The 19,050-nt window shown below is 40.8% G+C and overlaps 1 protein-coding gene across 2 annotated transcripts in view; it reads left to right on the top strand.

Moving 5' to 3' along the window:
* Positions 1–19,050, top strand: part of SEC24D (SEC24 homolog D, COPII coat complex component) — a 112,092-nt gene that overhangs the window by 81,735 nt on the left and 11,307 nt on the right. For both annotated transcript variants that reach the window (XM_007107837.3, XM_007107836.3), the window contains exons 12-19: positions 2,608–2,799; positions 3,756–3,849; positions 11,397–11,513; positions 12,302–12,472; positions 13,498–13,594; positions 13,727–13,872; positions 15,408–15,546; positions 16,336–16,454. In XM_007107837.3, coding sequence (XP_007107899.1) covers positions 2,608–2,799; positions 3,756–3,849; positions 11,397–11,513; positions 12,302–12,472; positions 13,498–13,594; positions 13,727–13,872; positions 15,408–15,546; positions 16,336–16,454 — 1,075 coding nt within the window. The remainder of the gene's footprint in view (positions 1–2,607; positions 2,800–3,755; positions 3,850–11,396; positions 11,514–12,301; positions 12,473–13,497; positions 13,595–13,726; positions 13,873–15,407; positions 15,547–16,335; positions 16,455–19,050) is intronic.

Below are 19,050 nucleotides of genomic sequence, written 5' to 3'. Positions count from 1 at the left end.
AATGGAACAAAACATGTTCTTTATTAAGAACATGTTCTTTATTAAGAACATTCTTTATATCCCTTATATAACTTTACAAAATTTGTGTAGAATCAAATGAAGGAGAGACTGAGGTTTTGTTTTCTCCTGGATATGATGTGACAGGGCAGCTATACTGTTGAAAAAGAAAATTTTAGGATAGTTCTTTGTTTCTCAAATTTAAAAAGAGTTGTTCCAATGGAAACACTACTACTATTTTGTAATAATGTGAGATGTCCTGATTAGATGTTTATAAAAAATGTTAATTAGGTTTTAAGTGAACCCTATGAATCCCAGGATACTCTTTTCCCATCACTAAAAATGTCCAAATCCAATGGGGAATAGCAATCCAGATTCTTCTCTGTAATATTTCTTTTGTGTCTTTTGCCTTGGTTGACTCCAAATTAACTATTAAAAGGAATAAATCCCCTTCATGATTTGCTGGACATTTTTCACCCTATGTAATATAAAAGGTTTACTGGGAAATAGGAGCTTAACCAGTGGTGTGCTGGAAAACTGGCTCTCAAAGAAAGCCTTGGTTTGTAGTGTTTGTTTATTCCTGTGGTATAAATACTTCCAGCTGGGCTGATTTTAAACCACCGAGGCAACATCACTCCACTGGAGCTGAGAAGGGATACAGACAAATCAGTTTATCAGTTTGGGTTCTAACGTGCCGTCTCAGACAGCGTTCTACATCATGACAGTCATCCTCAACGAGACCTCTGTTCTCCACGTTGTGCTTGACCCTCCAGGAGCAGAGAGTGTAAGCCTTGAGCCCTGCCCTTTATTGGTTTATCGTCAGGGATTCCTGAAATGTTAACTAAAAGGCACTTTCTACCGAGAGCCAAATGTGAATGAGTTGTAGAAATTTAGGAAGAGGAAATAACTTCTGGTTGGTAGCATCAGGGGAGCTTCACAGAAGGAGGATTTGTGCTTGGCCTTGAAGAGTAAAATTCTAATAAATAGGGAGGGGGAAGGGGAACACGGATACAGTATAGTAGAGTCGTTGGTTGCGTAAAGTCATACAGTTTAGATTGTGGAGGGGTGTGTGTGTGTGTGTGTGTGTGTGTGTGTGTGTGTGTGTGTGTGTGTGTGAAGTCTGTGTATGTGTAGCTACAAAGGATAAGGATTCCCATTTCTAAAAATTTTGCAAGAGTCCAAAATGTAAACATTTACCAAGTGTTTTTGGGATTATGAGGATCTATTTAAACTGCCCGGCCATTTATCAAGGCCACAGTGAAGAGCAAATGTCCTCAGTCAGCAAAGTAAGTAGAGAAGAAATAGAACAGAGTTTCAAGTGAATAGTCTGTCAGCCTGTACTCTGCTGAAACATCAAGGAAGTTGGGAAGTCTTCAGTGGGAACTTCAGACACTTCCATTGTCCTTTCTCTTGTACTCAAGTAACTCTTTAGGCCATGTGCAAAATGTAGAAACTGAGCAGACTAGGTTCTTTTTCACAAAAGTTGTCCCCGAAGCAAAATAAGTTTTACCGATATCTAAGGGTCAAAGAAAATGGCTTTCTTGTAGCCGCTGAGCACTATGTTGTATCCACTGCTGAAAATGGGTAACAGCATCAGTAGCGTCTAGGTGTGTTTTTTTAGGAGGGGGTGTGGAAGGAGGAGGGGGAAGGAGAGACAGTGAGAATAAAAAAGGGTCTAGACCACTCAACTCTGAATATACTTAGTATAGACTTTAACAGCAATATTCATGCCTTTATACCCCTTTCAGGAAGATTAAGGCCTTGTCCTGAAATTCCTCAAAAAAAATTTTACTAAAAAAAAAAAAAAATTTTTTTTACGTTTTGTTACAGTTTTGGAGATTTTATTGCTTTTATTCTCTAGCCATGACCATCACAAATGGTTACCTAATAAGAATTACGTTGTCAATTCGTATATGTGATTTATTTTAGTATTTACACTATATGTTTATATGGTATATAGCTTTCAAAATCTAGCCCATCTTCTATTGAGAGTCTGGAGAATGTGTAAAAAAAGAATCACACAGGAGGAGCGAGTCCTTTCTTGATAAAAATAGCTGTCCTGTTTGTAATCTGAATATGCCTTTCTCTTGCTTCAGATATGCCATTTGTTACTCTGACCTTCTGGTGACTTCGGAGAGCTTTGTTTCTAAAGACTGTAATAAACCTAGCTTGTTTGTGGGGGAAAAAAAAAAAGCACCTTGTTATTTGTGGTGTTAACCTTCTGGTGACTTCGGAGAGCTTTGTTTCTAAAGACTGTAATAAACCTAGCTTGTTTGTGGGGGAAAAAAAAAAAGCACCTTGTAATTGCTGTGGTTAGAATAAATATAGTAGAAAAATATGAGCAAATGTTTGCATAATATCTGTTTGTTTTTTTACCTAGATTTTTGAGAATTTTTTTTAAAAAATCAACTTAAGTTAGTTTTGTAGTATGTCCCATCCCCTACCACTGTGACTCAGTATTATCTATATCCTGTAAACGATAATTAAGACCAAACCTTTAAACATGTCTTCTGTATATTTTATAGAATGTATTCTTACTGAATTTCTCATAGAAGCCGCTCTCTCAGGACTTTATGGAAGAACGTCAAATCCTTTTTTTCTCTCTCACAGGGAAGGTCAGGAAGAGACTTCCTCACTTCGAGTCGGTTTCATCACGTACAACAAAGTCCTCCATTTCTTTAACGTAAAGAGCACTTTGGCACGGCCCCAGATGATGGTGGTGACCGACGTCAGCGAGGTCTTTGTTCCTCTGTTGGATGGTTTCCTTGTCAGCTATCAAGAATCCCAGTCTGTGATTCACAAGTAAATATCGAGTGCTTTATAATTTAGATCCTAATCAGCTGTCTGTTTTTTAAAAATTAATCTTTATTGGAGTAGAGTTGGTTTACACTGGTGTGTTAGTTTCTGCCGTAGAGCAGAGGGAAGCAGTTATACATACACCTGTATCTACTCTTTTTTAGATTCTGTTCCTATGTAGTTCATTACAGAGCACTGAGTAGAGGTCCCTGTGCTATGCAGTAGGTCCTTATTAGCTATCTGTTTTATACATAGTAGTGTGTATATGTCCATCCCAATCTCCCAGTTACCCCTCCCCACCTCTTTCCCCCCTTGGTAACCATAAGTTTGTTTTCTACATCTGTGACTATTTTTGTTTTGTAAATAGTTTCATTTCTACCATTTTTTTAGATTCCACATGCAAGTGATATCATATGATATTTGTCTTTCTCTTTTTTAATGTTTTGGTTCAATCACACATATTTTGTTTTGTCATTAGCAAGGGGGTTTTAACACATGGATTATAAAACTCTATTGTTTATGTTAGTTCTGTCTCTTTTCATTGCAGACTGGTATCTAAAAGGAGGAATTTTTTTTAGTACACATACTTAACCCTACTAGTCTCTTCTCTTTGCTGGAAGGCAACGCAAGGGAGTTATTTCCTGAGTGTGCATGAGAGTATTTGGTGATGATATAGCCACTGTTCCATAATTTATAGTCTAAGAGATCAGAAATGTAGTAAATAGAAAAAAAATCTATAAAGAGTGTGATGTTGTAAATGTTCCAACCAAATCATAAATTTTGGTGCCAAATCATGCCAGGATATCATTCCTTAAGGAATGACCTCTGAAATTCACCCACAGGTGTTCAGTGTAAAAAAAACACCATATGTATTCAGGCCTGAAGTGTTCGTGATTTATTTCCTGATGTTTATTACAAATATGCTAAATATTTAAAACCTTTTGCTCATTCATTTCTTGCAGTTTATTGGACCAGATTCCAGAGATGTTTGCAGACTCTAATGAAAATGAGACCGTCTTTGCTCCTGTCATCCGGGCTGGCATGGAAGCACTAAAGGTGAGAAGAAGGCCCTTTTAGTTGCTAGTAAATAAATTCTAAACACACACACACACACACACACACACACACAGAGGAAGTTTCATCCATGAAAGAAGATACAGCCTTCATTAAAACATGCAGGTTGCTGGAGGCTGTTCAAACATGCCTACAAATCTCAGGAGGAAACGGCCCAAACCGCGGCTTGCTCCCAGCGTTTACATTCCAGCACTGTTAGCATCTGAGCAACTGATTTTGTCGGGGTTTCCAGTTTAGCTCCTCCTTTTGGCTTTTATGTGAACTTTATATGATCTATTTTTTAAGTTATTTCAACAATACCTGAACTACCAGACATGAAAAGAAAAATCTCCATCTCTCTCCTTCCTTGGGGTTTTCAAGCATGCAAGGGCAAGGTCGTGACAGAAGGGAACGCTGCCTGGGGCCTTGCTGAATGCCAGCAGAGCTGGGGTCGGCTGACTCTCTGGTTGGGAAGCTGAGCCCAAGTGACTCTGGTCGTTTTCATAGTAATAAAGACATTAATCTGAGGAAGGCAGAATGGTTGGAAAGTGCTTACTCTTAATCATTATTACCTTAGCACAAGAGTCAAACCACTTTGGCCCAGAGAGCTAGTTCCTAAAATTGATTTTTAAATTGTATTATTAAAGTTACATTTGAATTATTTTTTAAGATAAAATGGCTAGCAGTAATAACAAACAGCAACAACAACCCTACAGAATTAAGTTTACGAAATAACTTCCACATAAATTTTATGACCAAACATTATAGTCTGGTTCTAGTATAGTGATTCTTGCCTGGGTTCTTTGGTCTTCAGAGTATTCACTCATGGGATCATGAGTGTAGATATCCCTCAAAAAGCCTCAATACAAGTTAATTTAACATAAAATTAAAGATAAATTTTACATCAGAAAGCGATTTGGAGATGTTAAGTTTCATCCCGGGGAAGCCAGCAGTGATCATTGTTTGGGCTACAGAAAGACTTGGGAATTCCTATTTTATTCCACATTGCTAAGGACAAATATCTTGTTTCATTTTGAAAGAGTTTTGCAATTGTTGTTGTTCTTTCCTCCAATAAGGTGTCTAGAAATTCATATGTAAATTTCCTGATACGTGATAAGTTATATATGATGCTACAAGTCTTTCTACTCTGAGAAGTTAGTACGGGGAGTAACATTGTATTCACGTGCTCATGCCTGAAGGGTGAGTGGATATTCATAAGCCAATAAATCATTAGTTAAGACAGTAGAGTGGAAAGAAGAGCACGGCATGGCTCTTCTTTAGTTGCTAGTAAATACATTTTAAAGAAGACAGATAGGCACATGCATGTACACACACACACACACACACACACACACACGAAGTTTCATCCATGAAAGAATATACAGGCTTCATTAAAACACGCATCCAGAATCCCAGCTCAAACCAATATATCGTTTCTAAAAGGGAGCAATACTGTCTTGTCACAATGGGTTCCACACTGGCAGTCCACAAGAGGTCTAGAGGCTGCTTAGCAGCCTTGAAAGAAAAAATATATAAAGCAACTTGTGTACATGCAGTCCACATATCTAAAATGTGACATTATGATACATGACTGAAAACCACTGTGTTCTTATTAAGCGTGATGTTCTTCGAGGTTGCTCAGCACCATGATAACTGCACTGTCAGTGTTCTCAGCTGCCTGTCATTTGCCAGAGGCCAGTGCATTTCAGTCAATCTACTTTCATGTCTTTTGCTTGTTATTTTTTGTTATACTTGCAATTTTAATGTAGCATGTACTTTTACACTGAAGTTTAAAGATGAAAAGAAACTAATATCTAAATATAACTAATCAGAATAACTTTATAAATATCAAAGTAAATAAGTAGCATTATTCTTACAAAGTAGAATGAACTCCCTTTAGAGAAGGTAAAGAACTTTTTTTTATAGCTTTTTTCTTTTATAAATTTACTTTATTTATTTTTGGCTGCGTTGGGTCCTTGTTGCTGCACACGGGCTTTCTCTAGTTGCAGAGAGCGGGGGCTTCTCTTGTTGCGGAGCACGGGCTCTAGGCGCACGGGCTTCAGTAGTTGTGGCACACGTGTTCAGTAGTTGTGGCTCGCGGGCTCTAGAGCGCAGGCTCCGTAGTTGTGGTGCACGGGCTTAGTTGCTTGTGGCTCGCGGGCCCTAGAGCGCAGGCTCCGTAGTTGTGGTGCACGGGCTTAGTTGCTCCACGGCATGTGGGATCTTCCCGGACCAGGGCTCAAACCCGTGTCCCCTGCATTGGCAGGCGGATTCTTAACCACCACGCTGCCAGGGAAGCCCCAAGAACTGTCTTTATATGAAGATAAGGAGCTACCTTTATAAAATTACACTGTTGGACATAATGTTAGTGGTGCTTACTGCCCTGTGCCTGCTGGCAGATTGCTCTCCCAGCCCGTCTTCACACAGACTCCACGGCTGCAGAAGACCGGGAAGGCAGGCATGCTCCAAGTCGTGGAGTCACGTATTAAAGGGAGGTACTTTTTAAAAATGCAGATCTCTGGCCCCACTTCCAGAGATCCTGATTCATTAGCTCCCCGGTTTGCTCTGCTGATTATCCATATTTGGGAACCACCAGCATAAAGAATTGTTATTCATTCTGCCATCTCTTGGAATATCCTTACATTAAGTTAACTCACGAGAAAATTGCATACCTGACCCGTACAACTTCACATTACACTTGCACTAAGAACGCTTTTGTTTAACTATGATTTAATGTCTTGCCCTAAGCTGTTAATTAACGGTTAAATTAAGAAAGAACACTATGAAGAAAGTTCTCTCTTGTGTAGAACATTAACTGGAGACATTATTGCATGATTCAATCTCTTACATGTAGAAAGAGTCACTAGCTGGTTTCCTAGAGTCGGTTGCTATAAGCAGTCTAACACATAATGTTTCTTTTAGCTTTAACTACTAAGATACTACTTAGGGTAGATATTCTAATATAACGATTTCTTTTCCCTGACCTTCTTACTGATTTCCAGTTCTTTACATTTGCCTTAGCATTTCTATTGTATATGTGCCTTTAATCATGTTTCCTCAAAACTTTTTTTTATAAATAGACCGTTGCCATAAATAACCTTAATGAAAAAGGTTTCTTCTGCATCTTCCAAGAAGATTCTGGGTGATTATAATTCATTGTATAAGAGCAGAAACTGCTGTAGTACAATTCGATACTTTCTGCCTCATAGCAACTTTATCAGATTTGGATGAAGGAAAAAAAATTCCAAATAAGATAAAAGTGTGTGTGTGTGTGTGTGTGTGTGTGTGTGTGTGTAAATGTCTGATGTGTGTATGATAGCTTAGCTGCCTCTGACCATCACATCATCTCATCATCTTTTCAGGTCCTGTGTGGCTAAAAATGGGTAAGACTTAAATTTGTATAACATATACAGGGTACTAAAGTTCTTGCCTGAAGTCATTATTAGGCTAAGAGCTAACATTTTTGAGAATTTGCAGGGTAATATCTAAATATTGAAGAGACCACATCATTCATTCACTTATTCTTTCAATCAACAAAGACTGATTAAATGCCTGTGTTTTGTAAGAATGTGAGGACTACTGTCCCTGCTTCTAAGTTGCTCAGAGTGTGTAGAAGAGATGTAACTCTGTCATACCATGTGTGATGTTCATTGCTTGTGTTCCCAAAAATAAAGGGGGTGGGGGAGGAGAGCAAAGAGTAACTTTGGGAAGTCCGGGACCGCAGCAGGTCAGCCGAGTAGCTCGGGGTGTTCTGCACGAGAGGCCAGAGCTGAGAGTCTCATTCTCTGTGGAGGGGAGGAGAGACTGAAAGAGCATCAGAGTGCAATGTTTCTTATTTGTGTCCAAGTGGAGACATTTTAGAACTGGACTCCCCCATCTGAATTATAGCTCTACTTTCTATCAGCTAGATGCCAAGTAAAATCTACATATAATTAGTTGTAATAAACTTTTTGAAGCAAAGAGAGTAGACAAAAACTAACATAAAACATGTGCTAATTTGTCACAAAGATAAAGAGGGACTGTTTGGTAACTTCTGATGCATACTTTCTCAAAAGCCCTTGAACTATCCAACTAAAGGTTTCCATTCCCTATTTTCTGTTGTACATGCTTCCGTGTCCACAGCCTCTTGTACTCTTTTTTTTCCATATAGTCTTCCAAAATCTGCATCTCTTTCAAAATCTGACACTCATAACTCAACTATATGTGAATTGCTGGCATTGTCTTTTAAGTTGGCCTCAGAACAGTTTTCTGAGTTAGCTCTTACTTCCCCCATAAAACTAGATAAATAGAGTTTGGCAAAATGTTGGAGGGAAATGGCCTTTAGTGGTTATGCTTCGAATATATCATTAGGTGGGGGGAATTTATCTTTCAATTGTCTTAATATATGCTTAAATTTGGTTTCAAGATGATGCATCACAACATTCCTTCCACAAAAATTTATGGAGCATCTATACAGTGAAAGGCACCAGACCCTGGGCAGGGGGCTTGGAGAAACACATTGTAGAAAAATCAAGGTCCTTCCTTTTTCATGGAGCCTGTGATCCATGGAAGACAGTAGAATACCTAAAGTTGTAACACAGTGTCATTAATTCTAGAAAAGTCTTATTTACAAAGCAGAGTAGGGACATAGAGGTAGAGGCAACCAGCTCTGCTGAGGGGTTTAATAACACATCTCTCAGAGGAAAGAACATCGGAGCTGAATTTTGAGCAATGGGTTCTCCAGGCCAGCCTTTCTCAACCTGTTTCCACCATAATAAGAATGACATGTCATTCATCTAATCCTACATGATGCACTCATGTGGGCACAATCAGATTTTGGTAAAAACATAAATTTTCTAGGGATTATAAAGCATATAATGCCACAGGAGCTCTTTATTGCTACTCATAAAAGATTTTATAAGGTTGTGATTAATGAAATAATAAATCTGAAATTAATAGCCATTATATAAGGAAAAAAGATAAATATGGCTTATTTTTTCCAATATTGTACTTTATTTTTTTTCCTTCAGAGTTTTACTCCATAGGTAATATTAACTAGGCAATCATGTATGTGTAATTATGATTAACACCATGTCCTGGGTCACTGAATTCGCTCAACAATATTTTGTAGTTAACTATTTTCCCTGTGTCATATAATTAGGTAGCTGAGGCTTAGAGAAGTTAAATATTTTGCCCAGTGTCACTTAGCTGATAAAATGGTTGGGATTCTAACCCATGCAGTTAGGAACTAGGACCCATGCTCTTAACTACTGTGGTATAAAGTTACAATGCGTCTGTGAGTAGAGAAGATCTAGATGGATAGAAGATTCTTTTTTTTTTTTGCGGTACGCGGGCCTCTCACTGTTGTGGCCTCTCCCGTTGCCGTGCACAGGCTCCGGACGCGCGGGCTCAGCGGCCATGGCTCACGGGCCCAGCCGCTCACGGGCCCACCCGCTCGGCGGCATGTGGGATCCTCCCGGACCGGGGCACGAACCCGTGTCCCCTGCATCAGCAGGAGGACTCTCAACCACTGTGCCACCAGGGAAGCCCGGAGAGAAGAATTTTTGACAATGAATTCTTTAGGGGAATTGGGCAGGCGAGGCACGAAAAGTCATGGAAAAAATAGACTTTTAAGAAAAGTTTTATACCTTCTCTGCTACTTGGATTAAAATATAAAGTACTTTTATAATAGTAATAGTGATAGAAATGAAAAAAATTTAGTCATAGAATTGCGAAAAATTTAACGTGTTATTATTAATATTACTGGAAATTTTACTTGGATGTGGTCATTGGAACTACTGTCTTTGTTGGCCAGTGTTGAAAACATCTTTCTCCTGTGTGGTGTGTATACACGTGGAGGGTCGGTCACTGCCCATGCTCTTCATTCAGCCTTGCTTTCCTTCTTATTCATGCTGTTATGTATCAGTAATTTTCACTAAAAGACTCGGGCAACAATAAAGTCACTGCTCACTACTGGCCCCACAGTAAAGACAAGATGGGGCGTGGGTTACACACCCTCCCCAGGGTGTCAGCTGAGACCCACTGCACAAAGCATATCACAGTGTCACTCGGTGAGACACATTAAGACAGGGCTAGCCTTGAATTCTCTTCATTTGTTTTTTAAGGAACTTATTCACAAACCCAAGTACCTTATTATCAGTAGCAAATGACTTCACATCTTGCAGCTGACCCAGGCACACAAGTGTGTGCCGCTAAACCGCATCTTTGCAAACAACAGCTCCAGGCCAAGGAAAAGGAAGGGTGGATTCCAGGCCGAGGGAACAAATACGGAGGTGTGTAAAGCACGTGGTGTATTCCAGGAAAGCAAGAAGGCTGTGTGGCTGCAACTTCCAGTGCAGGGGATGGTCAGGGGCGAGATTAGACTGGAAAGACAGATTCAGACTAAACTCCAAAGGGCCTCAGAACTGTTGTTCACAGGCTGTGTGACCTCGCCAAATTGGATGAGCCTCAGTTTTCCTATCCTTAACATGCAGACACTACTACCTCTGTCACCAGGTTGTGAGTATTAAATAAGAAATGTGCGCAAAGGGTCTGGTGCAGAGCTGCACACAGTGAACGTGGGAAGCAACACATCTCACTGTTTCCCGGCCTTCCTGCTCCCACCCAAATAAAGGAATGTGGACTTCATCCTGTAATGGAAAGCCTTCAGGAGTCTTAAGGAGAAAAGCCACCTATGTGATCAGAACAGTTGCCTTGAAATTATTTCAAGGCAACAGTGTGCCTGGGTGGTTTGGAGAGAGGCAAGATGGGAGAGGGGCAATATACTGAATCATTTAATTTCAGTGAATTTTGCTTGTAGGTTAACTTCTTAGCTCCCTAAATAAGATTTTAAAATATTTTTAATGCTGATTTGACTTTCATGGAGCCTCCCTGGGCTTTTTGTTGCTTCCCAGGGACTACGGATAGTGTGATGTTGATCCCGCATTTTTTCCTTTTGTCATCTTGCCTGATAGCTGGTTCCTTGTGTCTGCTGTTGCCACACCCCCGCTGCATTCTTCCTTGAAGTCCCCCTTCAGATTTAATCTGTATTGACTAATGATTTCAGAGAAGAGCTTGTATTGCGTCATGATCCTGGGAAGCCTATCATCAGGGGATTTACCTGGTCCTGAAAGACTACTGTTGGCTAAATGAGAAAGTACTTTTACTTGGACACATCATTTTAATAGGTGTTTAAAGCATCATGGTATAGAGACCTACATTTATATATTGGCTCTTTGGGGAATTCCCTGGTGGTCCAGTGGTTAGGACCTGGTGCTTTCACTGCTGTGGGCCCGGGTGCGATCCCTGGTCAGGGAACTAAGATCCTGCAAGCCACACGGTGTGGCCCCCCCGCCAAAAAAAATTGGCTCCTTTATTTACAACTTGTGTGACTTTAGGCAAATCACTTAGCCTCCCTGAGCCTCAGTTTCCCAATCTATAGAAGGCACAAGGTTATTGTGAGGATTAATGAGATGTATACAGTGCTTGGCTCATAGAAAGTACTTATATTTTACTTTCCTGAGTCCCTTAAAATAAAACTTTCCACCCAAGACTCTTTTTTTTTCCCCCAGGCAGCTGACTGTCCCGGGAAGCTGTTCATCTTCCATTCCTCCTTGCCAACTGCGGAAGCACCAGGGAAGCTCAAAAACAGAGATGACAAAAAACTGATTAATACGGACAAAGAGAAGGTATTTGTGAACAGTTGCCCTTTGAAGTCCATATGTCAGTTCTTAAAATGGAATAAAGGGAGAGGGAGTGTGTGCTTTGTATAGGAAAGGGGGAGAAGCTACATATAATGTATACATACAGGACATTGTATTTTGTAGGAAAATTTTGAATTGTAAGTAATTTAGGAAATTGTATATTCCTAGAAAAACTCATGACTGAAATAAGATAAGGTCTCAAACTTTTTTCATGTATAATCGGTGTAAGAGACTGAGTGATAAGACTATTAGGGGAATGGAAGAAATGGAGGGGAAATGCAGAAAGAAGATCAGGGTGTAGAGGGCGAATGTAGTGGACGGTCCCGTATGACAGCACTCCTGAGGCATGACGGAGATGGGCCTGGGGCTCAAAGTATGCTTTGCTCAGACCCTCTCTGGCGGTGTAGCCGTGGGGACAAGTCCGGGGAAAGGATAAACCGTGAGGTAAGCATCCAGCCGCGGCCACGTGACACCAACCAAGTTGCCCCATCTCGGCCTGTGAAAGGGAGGACTAAACGTCAGCTTCCTTAGAGCTGTCGGAGGATCAGATAACATTGCGCACATATGTGCATTAAACACGGCACACGCCTGGCGCACGGGGTGCTCGACACGTGGCCTCTGCGCTGACGATTATCACGGCTCACTTCTTCTGCACTTAACTGGGAAAAAAAATTCATTTAAAAAACTTCAGTGAGAATTCAATAGAAATTAAAAACAGAAACCAGACACATTACGTGGTTTTCTTTTTTCCCTTTGTGTATCTTTCTCTTCAGATCCTTTTCCAGCCCCAGACAAATGTCTACGACCCTCTAGCCAAGGACTGCGTGGCTCACGGCTGCTGCGTGACGCTCTTCCTCTTCCCCAGTCAGTACGTGGACGTGGCCTCCTTGGGTCTTGTGCCTCAGCTCACGGGAGGAACGCTCTACAAGTACAACAATTTCCAGGTAAAGGCCAGCAATTTGTTCGCCTCGGTTTTCCACTGCTGGTTTACTTTTGGTGCTTAGATCTGAGGGTGAGAAAGCTGTGCCCCCTGTGGGCAGCCGACAAATGTAAGTTCTAGGTCCGATGGAAAAGGATGGACAGATGGTTAAGAATTGCTTGCCTGCTTCCTAAGGTATGGCCACAGATTGACTCATTCAGCCTCAGAGGCGAATGTCAACGTTAAGCTTCCATGGTGGGGGGAAATATATTTAATATAAAATCTTGATATTTTATATTAAATATATTTAAGGTATTGTTTTTAAAAGTGACTATATATTTGTTTTAAAGTGTTATGATATGGGGCGGGTCAGTTCATGTTACCCCCCCCCCCGCCCCCTCCAACCCTGAACTGAGAGACAGAGTCAAGAGACGATCAAAATGCCAGCCCTGGAACGGACCTAGGTCTGTGGGCAAGTGGGCTTGCTAGCGCTTTCTTTCCCCTCAGTGAGACAAACTTTACACCGAGGCACAGGGCGGCACAGACGAAAGCATCTCCTGCGGACTCCTGGCCCCTGCTACTGTACTGAGGGCCAGGAAACTGTGCTTCCTGCAGGCAGACTGCTTCCCCAGAAAGAGGATGTGGAAGAGGCCGAGTTATGCCTGCCCAGTCCCTTTTTCCAAGCTTAGAAATTGGATAAGTCACCTGCCCTCCCCTGAGGAGAAGAGGTTGGGGGGCGCCTCTAAGTTATGTACCTCGAGGGAAACATGGAGGGGGAACGCCCCAACATAAATGACAGTGTTCATCATCTAGTTGTATTTTGATGAAAGCAGTTATTTTCCATTGCCTAGCTACATATTTATATCAGGAACTAGATGAGGGATTTGATAAGACCAAAGATTATAAATGAAATGACACTGAAAAAGCTTTCAGAACCCTTTCTGAGATTCCTGGATAAAGTAGGTTTTAATCAAGAGTTGTTTAAAAAAGAATTGTTATTTTAAGTATTTTGCCGCCACCTGGTGGGCATGATCATACTTTATTTTTTAGGTGCACTTGGACAGCCAGCAATTTTTGAATGACCTCAGAAATGATATTGAGAAGAAAATAGGATTTGATGCTATTATGAGGGTTCGTACCAGCACAGGTACTTTTCGTTTTTATTATTTTTCAGGTCTCTGTTGTATAATTGTTTCCTCTTCAAACTCATTAACAGGCCAACAAAGAAAATAACAGTAAAATAAGGAGAAGCAAAATTTCCCTTTTCCCTCATCCTTAGGTTTCAGAGCCACTGACTTCTTTGGTGGCATCTATATGAACAACACCACCGATGTAGAGATGGCAGCCATTGACTGTGACAAGGCAGTGACTGTGGAGTTCAAGCATGATGACAAACTCAGTGAAGACAGTGGAGCCTTAATCCAGGTGATCTAAAATGTATTCCCATCTTTTGCTTTGTAGTTTGTTACTGACAGTGATCAGTGGGGGAGACTCCAGGGCCACCAACTGTGTTAGTCTCTGTGTAAAGAAATTCAACTCCATTCCTCCAAAGGCAAAAGTCACTAGATTAGAGCCCTCTGTGGTATATCCTCCATACTGATTCATATATGCTATTTATGTGAAGTAACGATTATGTATGTCTTTGCATGAGAGCCCCGCAGACTTGAGGTCAGAATGACCGGCATCAGTACGCACTCACTCACTGGTCTGCTGCACTCCTGACTGCCGTGTGCCAGACACCATTGCTGAGACGTGTTATCATATCAGAAGCAAGTAACAATAGGATTTGGCTTTGTAGCAAATAAGATTAACGAGAAGCCATGGAGACTCTGAATTAAAACAGGAGAAATTCTAATGGTCATAGTTTTCAGACACGAGCATCACCCTCAGAGAAAGGAGAGATTGGCATCAAGTTGAGGAAAAACTCTAATGTTTATTTTAAAATCACACCTATTTGGGGAAATGGTTACTTGTTTGCATTTTTGAAATGTATGCATATATTATTAGTATAAAACCTAAGGGCTTCCCTGGTGGCGCAGTGGTTGAGAGTCCGCCTGCCGATGCAGGGGACGCGGGTTCGTGCCCCGGTCCGGGAGGATCCCACATGCCGCGGAGCGGCTGGGCCCGTGAGCCATGGCCACTGGGCCTGCGCGTCCGGAGCCTGTGCTCCGCAACGGGAGAGGCCACGGCAGTGAGAGGCCCGCGTACCGCAAAAAACAAAAAAACACACACAAAAACACACACACACACACAAAACCCTAAGTACATCACCAAAGCTAGCTGTCCGTTTTTTTTAATTAATTAATTTATTTATTTATTTATTTATTTATTAATTTTTGGCTGTGTTGGGTCTTCATTTCTGTGCGAGGGCTTTCTCTAGTGGCAAGTGGGGGCCACTCTTCATCATGGCTTCTCTTGTTGCGGAGCACAGGCACCGGACGCGCAGGCTCAGTAGCTGTGGCTCACAGGCCTAGTTGCTCCGCGGCATGTGGGATCCTCCCAGACTAGGGCTCGAACCCGTGGTCCCTGCATTGGCAGGCAGATTCTCAACCACTGCGCCACCAGGGAAGCCCTAGTTGTCCGTTTTTAATCGAAGTGAGCCTTGAGGACTATGAGAACATGAAGGTATTATTTCTGGACCTGAATCCCTGGTAATAAAATCTGAGCTAGGAAATGTAGACTAGTTGTGGAAATGCACAGAGATATGTGCATGTGAATAGCCCCATCAAAGCTTAAGTTTAAACCAGTGAAATGCTACATGAGAACCCAGTGTATGACTTGGTCATTATTCCTCCCTTATGTGTTGTTGTTCAGTCTTTAGCAATAATAGAAAAAATCCTGTAGGAAAGTTTAGAGGTCTTTTGGCTGTACACACTGTTCTGTAAATGTAAATAAGATCAGGCTAGCTTGGATGAATATGTTAACCAGAGAAACATGTGCCCTCGATGTTGCCTCTGCAGTGTGCCGTGCTTTACACGACCGTCAGTGGGCAGAGAAGACTTCGGATTCACAATCTGGGCTTGAACTGCAGCTCCCAGCTGGCTGATCTCTATAAGAGCTGCGAGACTGATGCCCTTATCAACTTCTTTGCCAAGTCAGGTAACACTTTGTTAATTCTGGGGTGCAGTATACCTTGCCTAGTAATGCAGGCAGGCCTCGTTGGTTAATCGAGTTAGTAGCTGACAGGTCCTGCGGTGGTGCAGCCTTTCGGTGGGTAAATTCAGAATTTGTAAAAGCAAAGGGTGAGGGAGAATAATCAGCATTTCTAACTCTAGACTAATAAGGAGAGCAGTGAGTCGGGCCTGTGCTATCCAGTTTTGTTTAAAGTTTCTTTCCCAGGGGGACTGAGTTGAAATTGAGGAAGGTGATACTTAGACTCATTATGGTATATGAGTGTGCCCTCTGGGACACGAGGGTAATAGAAGATGGTCCCTCACCTGAGACTGAATTTGCTTATCCATACCAAGATAATTAGGAAATGGTAGGGGCCTGAGGTGTTTTCTGGCTGCTTCTCCCCTCCCTGCTCCAAACCCCAACTGAAATGCTACACTAAGGTTTAGAAGAAAGAGCAATCCAGCCCATAAGAATTCAGAAGATCAGAAGGTAGTAAACTGGTCTTTCTTTTCTGTGTGTGTGCAGAGTTCTGTTTCTAATATTCTGAGGAAAATTCTGGACCAATTACCTGCCTATTGTTATAGGTAGGCTGTTGTTCCTCATTTGCTAAATTATAATTAGTCAAGAGGAGAGCATTAACGAATGGCGTGAACATTTTTAAATGCTGTTATCCCTTGCTGAGTGGTCTGAAGAGCAATTTTTTAAATTATTATTTGAAGGGATCAATTTCTGAGCTAAACCTTTGATGCCCTTTTCACTGTTTTGTGCAAGTAGCTTTTAAAGCAGTTCTACACCAGCCCTTGAAGGTCATCAGGGAAATTCTGGTTAATCAGACCGCCCACATGTTGGCCTGTTACCGGAAGAACTGTGCTAGTCCATCTGCAGCCAGCCAGGTAAGTTACCAGCTGTCCTCAGGTGCTGAAGTGTTACAAACACCTACTTGTTCATTCAGCGTTCTGCTAGTAAAGGCTTATGATGTTCCTGGCACTTAGATGCTGTATAGTAAACCACACAACCAAGACTGACAATGCCATTTTGGGGGACTGTGGTATATTTATAGCCAACATTAAAATGCTTAGTGGCTTTACAAGATGCATGAACCCAAAAATGTGTGTGTGTATTGGGTTGAGGGTCACTACATTATGTATAAACAAAAGAATGTTATATGTAAGAAATGTCAATATAAATGGGGTTATCTTTTGCATGGATGAAGGTGGATATAGAGTTATGAAATGTGGGTGCTTAAATACTTTTTGGACATTTATCAACAATCAAAGTTGACATGAACTAATGGCAGTAATGATTCTTTTACATTTTATAAACTAATATAATTTATAAATTTTGGAGTTCTTTATATTTAAAAGTGAATAATAGGTATGAAGAGTTTTGAAAAAATTGTCTCTCTCATCTAGTAATTTGAAATTTTAGAAGATCCTTTAAATAAACCTCTCTCTCGTAAAAACAAAACACACAAAAAAGCAAAAAAAAAAAAAAGGTGGAACCTCACGTCCACATTTATTTTTACATCTGTTTTCTTTTTCATATTCTTCCCCATCAAAGCTAGATGCCGTTTTTCATAGTTAGTTATGTATTGAATATCTGAGTATGGAGTTTGGATTAAAGAGAAGACAGTAAGTGACAGATGGGAAAACTTTCTGCTTAATTCCTTGTCGACAGTGACATCTGAAAGCCCACCCAACGCAGCCCTTCAGCAGCAGCGATAGTGCAGACACATCTGGGGGCCAAATTCATAATCTGGGTAAAGAAGGGAATTAAAACAAACACAGTTATTAGCTTGGACTTTTCACAAAAATTCCTCTCTGTGCTGTCCAGAGAGATTAAAGTAGCCATCCATTCTTTCATCTCCTGTTGATAATCACAAAAGCAACTCTTAAATCTGTGTAAGTCAGTTCTCTGTATTATTCAGAGGACTTGCCACTCCAGTAAATTCCAGTATCAATCAGTCCTGTTTCAGAGCACACGTGTTTACTATATACAGAGCCCCCCAGGTGCACCTGGATATAGTCCAACCGAGACCACTTTACTCCCCAGTTTTACTACTTGTTTTGGAGCTCTGGAAACATGGAGTGTTTCCATACTCTGTCTCTGGAGTGTCTCATACTTTGGAAGGATTGTTGAAGAAGAACAGGTACAGTTAGTGTCCTCTCAGGAAGTTTATTTGCTAATGTTAAAACAACCAGATTCAGAGACCTTAAGTCAAAGATCTGTTGCCTATTAAGGGAAGAAATGAAACTGGTCGGTTGCTGCTGGTTTAGTTAAAAGGTTTGACTCTACTACTAGATCATCTGTTTGCAGTTGAATTGTTTCTGGAGTAACAACATTATGATGACAATTTTTTTTTTTGAAAAAATCTGATAAAGCTTATTCCTGTTCTTTTGGAGATTTTTCTTTCTCCATTAGCACATTTCAAGTGTACCTTTAACCTAGGATTATCCATCATGGAGTGGGGAAAATGTAGAGATTATAAAACTGTTAATAATGATAATATATTAAAATATACCATTATTTAAAAACAGAATGGCTGGACTTGAGGTTCTCCTCAGAGAATGTAACTTCAAATTTGGTGGCTTTCCATAGTTCACTTGCAAGAAACAATTTCCATGGAGCAATTCGTAAAGGAATTCCACTGTTTTACTATAGAGCCCAGTTTCCTTGATCCAAGCAAGACTGTTAAGGACCTATATACTTGGATTATGTGATACTGGACCTCAGGAGATTTGCTTTTACTGAATTGCCAGGGCCAGGACTCGGTTGATGCAGAAGAGGTGCTTAAGGTGTAAAATGTAAGGAGACACCCACTTTGCGGGGGTCACAGGATAGATGCTGGGTTAAGACATATAATTAAAAACAACATTAAAACAAATTTTTAAGCTTACATAAGCAATGTAGATTCTTTTTTATTAAATCTAACAACTCACTGTTCTGAACTTAAATATATTACATCATATGGGAGTGCCCTGACTTTAGAAGGCAAGTCACATGACCTTAACTGTAAAGTAATAGTTTTTTTCCATTACCACATCCGTTACTTCAAAACCCAAAGCAGAGAATTCTCCAAATTCAGTTAAACTGTGGATTCATGAATTTCCACTCCCTCCTCACTCACACTTTTTCTCCCTGAGAATAATTTCATTATTTATGGAGAGGATCAAGGAGGCGGGGAAAGGTTTTAATTGCCGATCTGTTGCCACATTTTCTTCCCCACATCAAAAATGCTGACTAAGACTGTCTCTCTGTTTTCTTTCGCTCTAACTCCATTTTTCCTCTTTATCGCCACATTTCCTTCTCGGCTCCTCTGTTCTCGTCCCCCTGCGCTCTAGAACCCGGTCTCCTCTGATCGGATTTCTCAGTCCTGATAGTGTCATCATGGGCCAAGCTCACCTCTTTGTGGTTTTCAGGACAACAGATTTCTAAACTGTCTTAATATGACCTGATTGATTAATGAGCAGCAACCAATGAATTGCAAGA

This window comes from Physeter macrocephalus, chromosome 7, assembly GCF_002837175.3.
Source record: "Physeter macrocephalus isolate SW-GA chromosome 7, ASM283717v5, whole genome shotgun sequence".
In the NCBI taxonomy this organism is placed as follows: domain Eukaryota; kingdom Metazoa; phylum Chordata; class Mammalia; order Artiodactyla; family Physeteridae; genus Physeter; species Physeter macrocephalus.
The sequence above is the reverse complement of the archived record's forward strand: the minus strand, read 5'-3'. Positions and strand labels throughout refer to the sequence as shown.